General features: G+C 36.4%; 1 protein-coding gene across 1 annotated transcript; it reads left to right on the top strand.

Moving 5' to 3' along the window:
* The first annotated feature begins 3,083 nt into the window (after positions 1-3,083).
* LOC113037774 (proteasome subunit alpha type-7-like) lies at positions 3,084-6,418 on the top strand. Its single transcript, XM_026195127.1, has 7 exons — positions 3,084-3,291; positions 4,053-4,179; positions 4,439-4,563; positions 5,382-5,504; positions 5,586-5,705; positions 5,812-5,874; positions 5,990-6,418. Exons 1-7 carry the CDS (start codon positions 3,190-3,192, stop codon positions 6,083-6,085), a joined length of 756 nt encoding a protein of 251 aa, XP_026050912.1. The 5' UTR covers positions 3,084-3,189; the 3' UTR covers positions 6,086-6,418.
* Positions 6,419-9,291: the final 2,873 nt, after the last annotated feature.

Genomic DNA, 9,291 nt, shown 5'->3' with positions numbered 1-9,291 from the left:
GTCCGGCCCGAGACTAGAACTCCCAACCCTTCGATTGGTCACTGTCAGTTTCCAGTGTCTCATATGCATAGTGTTATTCCAGGACTGGTTCAGGTATAAAATTATGACGCTACCAGTGTATTTTTATATAATATTAATCAGTAATCAGTGTTCCTGTAGCTCAATTGGTAGAGCACTGCGCTGTCAAGCTCAATGTTGGGGGTTCGATTCCCTGGGAGCACATGATAGGTAAAAATTGATAGCCTGAATGCACTGTAAGTCGCTTTGGATAAAAGCGTCTGCTAAATGCATACATTTCATTTAATTTAATATTTTGAAGTATTTTTTCTTTTTAATAACTAGTTTCTATTTTGATATAATTTAAAATGTAACTTATTCCTGTGATCAAAGCTGAATTTTCAGCATCATTACTCCAGTCTTCAATGTCACATGATCCTTCAGAAATCATTATATGCTGATTTGATGCTCAAGAAACATTTATTATTATTTATAATGTTACAAAATATTTCCATTTCAGATAAATGCTGTTCTTTTGAACTTTCTATTCACCAAAGAATCCTGAAAAAAAAATCAACACTTTTTTCAACATAATAATAATAATAATAATAATAATAATAATAATAATAATAATAATGAGCAGCAAATCAGAATATTAGAATTATTTCTGAAGGATCATGTGACTGGAGTAATTAAATGTATTAAACATTAGATAATATATATATATTAAATAATGTTAAATTCTATTCAAATAGAAAACAGTTAATAGTAAAAAATATTTAGAAATTTTACTGCTTTTGCTTTATTTTGAAACAAATAAATGCAGGTTTGGTGAGCAGAAGATACTTTTTTAAATACATAAAAAAAACCTTACTGTTCAAAACTTCTGACTGGAATTGTACACAAAGGGTATAAGCCCATAAAGGGATAGTTTAGCCAGAACATTTCAGCTCACTCTGATGTGATTCAAAACCTGTATGATGTTTTGAAGAATGTTCACAGTGTACTCTTCCATAGAATGAAAGTCCATCGCACAGAAAAGCATGCTTTCTGTTATAGAAATGTTTCCATCTATGACAAAGAAAGTCAAAACATTTTGGGTGAACTATACCTTTAAAAATAGTTTTCTCAAGAGATTTCATAACACATTCAAACAGAGGGTGCTCATGAGGGGCATGATTACCTACAGCATATTAAATCTTATGAGCCAGTTATCTTTATGAACATTTCACCACTGCCAATTCAAAAAAAAAAAAAAAAAAAAAGATTGAGTTGGGGCATTTTTAAATCAGGACATCAAGATTAATTATTGTGTGATATTAATGAATTTTGAAGGTTCATTTTTATTAATCAGCTAATTACACAGCCAGCGATGAAGCTGATTGCTAATGATGATGATCCCAGCTCAGTGGGTGAACAAAACGGACTGAGAAAAGACTTCACTTCAGTGCTACTCTAGCGGAGGTCAAGGTCAGGCAGTTGTAACAGGGTTGTGTACTAGCAAGGTACGTTTCCCTTTGCAACTGACCTAATGAAATTGTTCAGCACCTGAAAAAAAATGCATTACATCTGTAAAAATAATAATAAAAAAAACATTTATTTTAAATCAAAGGCTGAGCAGCAGGTGTAAACACGGGCAGATTTCGACAGTAACACAATATGCAGAAAACATCAGAAACAGCATTCTGAACAGACACTCCCCAATGCACTTTTCCATATGTTTATACCCCCCCACAACCTGGTTTCCTTCAGAACAGACCTTATACGTTATTAGCTAGGTCACACTTGCTCAGAGACCCCTTATGTCCCACACAGGTGACTCCCGCAAGAAATGCTGAGGTTGTGAACGTTAGCGAGCACTACAGAAGGTCCTCATTAGCATGGTTTGAGGGAATACGCAGCTTAGGAATACTAGTGGGTGGGCATTTCTGTCTCTTTGAACACTGCTCCATGGTCTCGGAACACAAACCCCTCTATTCCCAGATGCATCATATTTAGTTTAATGTATTCTTATTTGTTGAATTTAATTAAAAGGACATTTTTAATAAGGTACGGGAGACTTGTGGCCTGTTCTCTGCAGGTTTACCGTGCTCTTGATGAAGCATTGATGAGAGGTTTGGTGGCACCAAAATGGCCTTTGAAGTAGAAGCATGAAAGTGTCGGTATGTACTTGTATTTGTCAAAGACATCATGCTGTCTTCTGTTTGTTCAAAACTATAGAAGACGTGTGATATAACAGTTAAATTAAGTGGCTAAATAGCTCTGGAGTGGTCATGGCTCCTTTTGCATAATAAAAATTGGAAAAAATAAAATAAATAAAAATAACCAGATTCCTAAAATGTTTTTAGTATTTGTTTAAATGGGCACTGTTCTATGCAGGTTTACTGTGCACACACACACACTCACGGTAGTCAACATTTGAAGTGGATCAAAAAAGATAATCAAAGTTGTCCTAAGACAAGAACACATTTTGGTTTTAGGTTTTAGGACAACTTTGATGAAAGGTTTTGATCCACTTCGAATGTTGACTACACGCACACACACACACACACACGCACACACACACACACACACACACACATACACACACACACACACACACACACACACACACACACACGCACACATAGAAAAAAAAAACAGAAGGGAATATAAATTCAAAAATATTTGAACAATTTCAAACAATTTAGTCATTTTATTTGAAAAACTAAATATACTTCCATTCCCTTACAATACTACGTAATTTTATTAAAAACGTACAATACTACGTATTTTTTATTAAAAGTTGAAACTTTTTAGTAGTCATTTCCCATAAACGAACAAACAAACAAACATAAAGTAAGGTTTATTGATACAATAAATTTAAATGCCCTACCTGTGTGTTGTAATTATGAGGCTGATCGTTGGATATCTGTTTTAATTTATTTATTTAGTCTATTTTATGTCGTTTGTGACTTCTAAATGAATTAATAAATAATAATACAATAAAAAGGTTACTTTTTTGTCTTTTCAAAACGGAAAGTAAAACAGAAGGCTGTTAAAGGAAGTCGCTTGAGTTTAGTGCATTGAGAATTACAAGTCCCAGCATTCAATGCGTGCCGTTCCTGCGCACGCGCAAATCAAATTCGAAAGCGCCTGTGTCACAGGCAACTATTTCACCCAAATTCGTGCGTTTGTATCTAGTGTGCAGAAATGGCAGCTAGATATGACAGAGCTATAACAGTTTTTTCTCCCGACGGTCACCTGTTTCAGGTGGAATATGCTCAGGAAGCAGTAAAGAAGGGCTCCACAGCTGTGAGTGGTTTTATTTGTTAACTTACATTTGAACTGCAGCTTTAGCGCGGTGGCTAATGGCTACACAAATACACATTCACCACCTCTAACAGATGATTATAGCCAACAAGCGCTGGATACAGGAATAAATATTGAGATTGATTAAGATTTTTGTGAAACAGCTGGGCCGATGGCTTTATTTGCAGCGATTTTCAGTGATATGCTTACAGCTCAGCGTGACTTGCATGTTGCGGCTAATGTTAGCATGGACTACCCTTAAGTTAAGCTGGATATATTATTTGATCCGATTTGTTTTGATCACATTTATGCTATTAATTATAAATACTGTGCCAATACACTGCTACTTTATTAAAAATTAATGAATGGAAGAACATGTGGTTTAATGATATTGCCGGTTAACTAATCAATGAAATTGCATGTCCAGGTAAACTTCATGGAACTTTACTTTTGGTTGGTTTTAAACGCCACGATTGTCAAAAGATACCTACATAAGTAAATGTCATTTTCATAGTTTATTTGTGATATTATGTTTAACTGGGCTTAAACTATAATCATATGATTCATGTAGTTTCATTATTCAGGCTGTATGTGTGTGTGATGGAAGATAAATCCGCTAGAGGGCGATGTGCCCATAGTTCAGGATGAACTAACATGAATATAAAAACTGCATTTTCGCGCTAAATTGTATTTCTTTTCTGTAAACGTTAAAAGTACTCAAATACTAAAAATCCGTGTTTTAACTAACTTTTTATTGATTGAAGGTTGGCATCAGGGGGAAGGATATTGTTGTCCTGGGTGTTGAGAAGAAGTCTGTGGCAAAGCTTCAGGAGGAGAGGACAGTCAGGAAGATCTGTGCTCTAGATGAGCATGTGTGCATGGCCTTTGCAGGTAAGATTAATTCTCTACACCTGTGCTGTGTTTATGATCAATGTCATGAAGGGATGGTTCTGTCATTCTAATGTTTTTTAGTAGCCATTCCCTTTCTTTCAAGGAAAAAGATCCCTGTAAGTTCTGATAACTATTTCAGCTGGGGCCACTTGACAATTGATTAAAAACATTGACTTGGCAGATAGGGTGTAGTTTAAAAGCCCAATGCATATAGGTGATCTGAGCATGTTTTTACTTGTTAATGTGCTTTTTTGTCCAGGTCTGACTGCAGATGCCAGGATTGTCATAAACCGAGCTAGAGTAGAGTGCCAGAGCCACAGACTGACAGTGGAGGACCCCGTGACCGTGGAGTACATCACCCGCTACATCGCCACACTCAAACAGGTGACTCCCTCACTCCAGCTCACACACTGCCCATTACAGCAGCTGCTCACTCGAACGGTCACCTGTGTCATTTAATCAACCCTGTGTGCTTCCAGACCTGTATGGCTAAATGTGTTGTGTGGAACACAAAAAAAAGATTGAGAAATGATGACAGTAGTGAAAGACTGTGTTTGGACCCCAGTGTTCTTCAAAATATTGTTGTGTTCTGCAGAAAAGGAAAGTCATATGGGTTTTGAATGCCATTTTTTTTTTTTTATAAAAATGTAATAGCAATTTGAAAATGTTATTTATTTTAAATAGTAACTTTTGCTCTGTGTCTTCGTATGCATATACATTTTGGCCCAAAATGTGTAATAAATCAATAATGCATTGACTATGTAGTAATAATAATACTTATTATTATATTTATTTTATTGTATTACTATGTATTACTGTATAACATATTGAACAAAATCTGAAATTGTATTAAAATATTTTACTGTAAAGTGGAAATGTATTTGAGAAAAATTATTTGAATGGAAAAACTATACAATACAGCTTTAAAATTACAATAAATTATGGATATTAATTATTTTTATCAAGCTTTTATTTTGTCAGAAAACTGAAGGAAACCCTTGAAGTTTCTCTTTTGCTGACAACATTTGCAATTTGTCAATCCACAATACGCTATGTTTATTTAATTTTGATTAATGGTGCAACCCTAGGGTAAATCATACATTTACAGAATTAACCTTTGCAGTAGTTTTCTCCATTACAGTAACTCATTCTTCTAGATATATTTGGCTCTGTGTATTCATTGTGTTTCGCTCATGCAATAGCGCTACACTCAAAGCAACGGACGCCGTCCCTTTGGTATCTCAGCCCTGATCGTTGGTTTTGACTTTGATGGGACTCCACGTCTATATCAGACGGACCCCTCTGGAACATACCACGCATGGAAGGTAAAATGAGAGCTGTTTGTTTCTATAACATTCAGGTGTAACTCATTTTGTGACTATATTGACCCTCACCTGTGTCCTCAGGCAAACGCTATCGGACGCAGTGCAAAGACGGTAAGGGAGTTTTTGGAGAAAAACTACACAGATGAAGCCATCGCGAGTGATAACGATGCCATCAAGCTGGCCATCAAAGCCTTACTAGAGGTAAACACCATGTTACCATAGTCACATGCGTTCAAAACACACTCTCATATCATGAAGCTGACAGGATGTAACATGTTTGCAATTGTATATGATCTGTGATACACAGGTTGTGCAATCTGGGGGCAAGAACATCGAGCTGGCTGTGATCCGAAGAAACCAGCCCCTAAAGGTAATTCATTTGATTTATGATTTTTGTACAGTCATCTATTTATAGTTATCTTGACGCAACATTCTTGTCATCCTGCTGGTGTTGGAACATTCCCGTCATCTCTCTTCCTTTACAGATTCTGGAGTCCAAAGAAATCGAGACGCTGGTTGCCGAAATAGAAAAGGAGAAAGAGGAGGAGGCGGAGAAGAAGAAGCAGAAGAAGTCTTCATAAATCACTCATGATTGTGTTTCTCCTCTCTTAGTTTTGTTTATACGGGCAGACGCACTCGACTCAGGCCCACACTGTACCCTCCTCCTCTCATCCATTAAGAGCACAGTCTCTCAGTCTTCTGCTGAACCCACAGAATCTATGAATATGTTTTTGTTCCAGAATTTTTTTTTAAAAACCAAAGTAATAAAAGCATGTTCAGGTATGGGGGTTGTCAAGCATGTACTTGCAGGTCCTGGTCAGTTTTCACACTCTGATATTTACCACCGCTGAGATTTCTGGGGGAATGTGCTCTGACTGATGTTTCCTAATAAACTCTTGGTTTGTACCAATGGACTGATGTTGTCTTAATGTTGATGTGACGAAAACACTCAAGCACTCATTTGATTGGAACAGGTAGTAGTAAATTATTATTTACAATATTATTATGGGATGTATGCAATTTAATGTATTTTTTTTTACTAAGGTGTGTATATGTGTGTGTGTGTGTGTATATATATATATATATATATATATACACACACACACACACACACACACAAGGCGTTTTAGCAGCATTTGCCTTTAAAAAGTAGCCTCCAGGAAATGCATCCCCATATAAACATGTTGAACAGATCAAACCAGAACAACTCGTGATGCATAAACCTTCCCAGTACTTATTGAAAGATGAAAATACATGAGCGGAATTACGGACGTAATATCTGACACGATTACATTTAAACTGTTTTGACCAAAAAGGAGTTATTTTCTTAAAAATATTACTTTTGTGGCAATAAAATATACACGTTTAACTCTGAACCCACTTTTACCTCGGCTAACTTCCTCAAGGAGAAGCAGTGCTGTCCGAACGGGGCTTTAGTATCTCGAATGTTGTTTACAGTGTTCAGCTGTTCTGCCTGAGAGGAGTTTTGAACGGGCGGTTTGGGATGGAAAATGACTGTGTGCCCAAGTGTATGAATGGAGACTAGGCCTCAGATAACATTAAACACATCTTTGTTTTCATGAGCGCACCCATGCATAATAATGACGGGTAAATTACCTCTGTCTTCCTCCATTTGACGTGCTGTCAGAAGGACGGAAACCTAGAACGCACACACACTGAGTGCCTTTGATCTGAGGCGTTTAGCAGCGCATGCAGATGATGATCCAATCAATAATTAATTGAACTGAAGAGCTGCAGTCTGGAACAATTTCCCTGCCTGTTCAATGAGTCCAACGAGCACAGTGTGTTATGCATTAGTCAGCATCCAGGACCGTGAAATACTGATGTCAAACATCCTTGACTGGAGAACCTCAGTCGGAGTCGCCGCTAAGTATGTTTACAAGTTTGATTTCAGTCTAAGCATTAAAAAAAAAAAAGTCTCCCAAACATTTTAGTACTGAAATTAAATACAGAAAAAGCACCAGTCTTTTATTATTATTATTATTATTATTATTAAATAAACATATATTCGAATAAAGAAGTGGTCAAAAGCCCTCTAAAACCAGCCTGGACGACCACCTAAAAAAAAAAGGTTTTTTTTTTTTTTTTTTTTGGCAAGGAGTGAGTAAGATTTCCAATTCATTAGCCGCCATAGGTAGATAACTGCAAACTACGGTTTATGATTCCAATAATAGATTCATAACAAATCTGTCTGAAACAAGGAAACCTTAAAAATAAGGTGGATAGTATGCAGTCCAGACATAGTAGGCTATTAATGTCGAGTCAGTTAAGGGACACACCAAGGCCGGAAATCATAATGAAAGTTTTATTAATCTTTCTAATTCCTACTAATAATAGGGCAGGCCAACCATAACAATAACGCCACAGAGAAATTATATTGTGGGAATTACTTTCAGAATGTTTTATTTTTTAGCTGATTAATGACAAACATTAAGCAGAATATGATTTTAACGAGCTCAAGTAGGCCTATTTACAGCAGACGGCATCACATCAGCATGTGCTTATAATAAACAGAAACGTCATGATCCATTCACACATCCTCTCCTGTGGCCTCACGGAAAATGTCCATCAGATGTGCATGTCAGAATAGAAACTATTTGTTTTCTTCATCCAGCATGTTAATTGGACTACGATTGGCTTTGACACTGTGCACATGTTTTGAAAGACAGAGGTGTTGCACGATTTTACTACAAACTATTGATTATAGGATTGCGCCAAGTTGAGTTGGAAATCTAATTACGATTCAGAGCATAGGACTGGCCAACAAAAGTCATATTTACAAATGAATGACCAAATTGGAGGTAAAAGTTTCAGCAATAGTTCACCCAAGAATGAAAGTGCTAGAATCAATTACTCACCCTCCAAACCCATAAAACCTTTGTTCATCTTCACAACAAAACTAGAGATATTTCTGAGAAAATCTGAGAAATCTCATGAAATCTGAGAGCTTCCTAACCCTCCATAGACAGAAAGTTTATTACAATGTCATGATACTTTAGAACCAAAAGAGAAGAAATTGTTGAATACTGTCTTTATTTTTATTTTCTTTATTTTAATTCTCATAGCTTCATAACATTACAGTTGAACCACTGATGTCACATGGACTATTTTAACGATGTCCTTTCTACCTTTCTGGGCCTGTCATCTATTCATCAAAAATATCTTAATTTGTGTTCTGAAGATGAACAAAGGACTTTTGGGTTTTGAATGACATGAGGGCGTGTAACTGACAGAATTGTGATTTTGGGGTGAACCATCCCTTTATTTGAATTGTGACTTTACACACAATGGATTTAAATGGTTTGATGTTATGTGTAATGTGTATCAACTTCAGCAGCAATGTGCTAGTGACTCATTCTAACACTCAAAAAGAAAATCACTTGTAATCACCTACAGGTGTGATGATGTAAACTGAACAACTGGGTGAACAGATCGGAGTAAGTCTTCTTGGTAAACAGATTTAAGTCAATAAGATGAATCAAAATGAAGTCTTTCATAAAAAGTGTTTCATGTATACGTTTAGGCACATTCCGTGCTTAAAAATCTATTTGCTACATTCACTTACTTTCCTAAGCCTGTATTGGCATGTGAGGCTGTGTAACTCTGAATAGCATGCGCTCACACTCTCTGAGGGGACTGTGAATGCTGCAGGCATATCAATATTTAGCTCGCAGCTTCTCATTCATGATTATTCAGAGGTAATGGAATATTTCAGAATCCTGTACCTCAGGCATGCACACAGAGTATTTAAGTTTCTGAGGCTGAG

Source organism: Carassius auratus, chromosome 20 (genome assembly GCF_003368295.1).
Source record: "Carassius auratus strain Wakin chromosome 20, ASM336829v1, whole genome shotgun sequence".
Lineage (NCBI taxonomy): Eukaryota > Metazoa > Chordata > Actinopteri > Cypriniformes > Cyprinidae > Carassius > Carassius auratus.
Note: the sequence above shows the minus strand (reverse complement) of the source record. Positions and strands in the feature narration are given on the sequence as shown.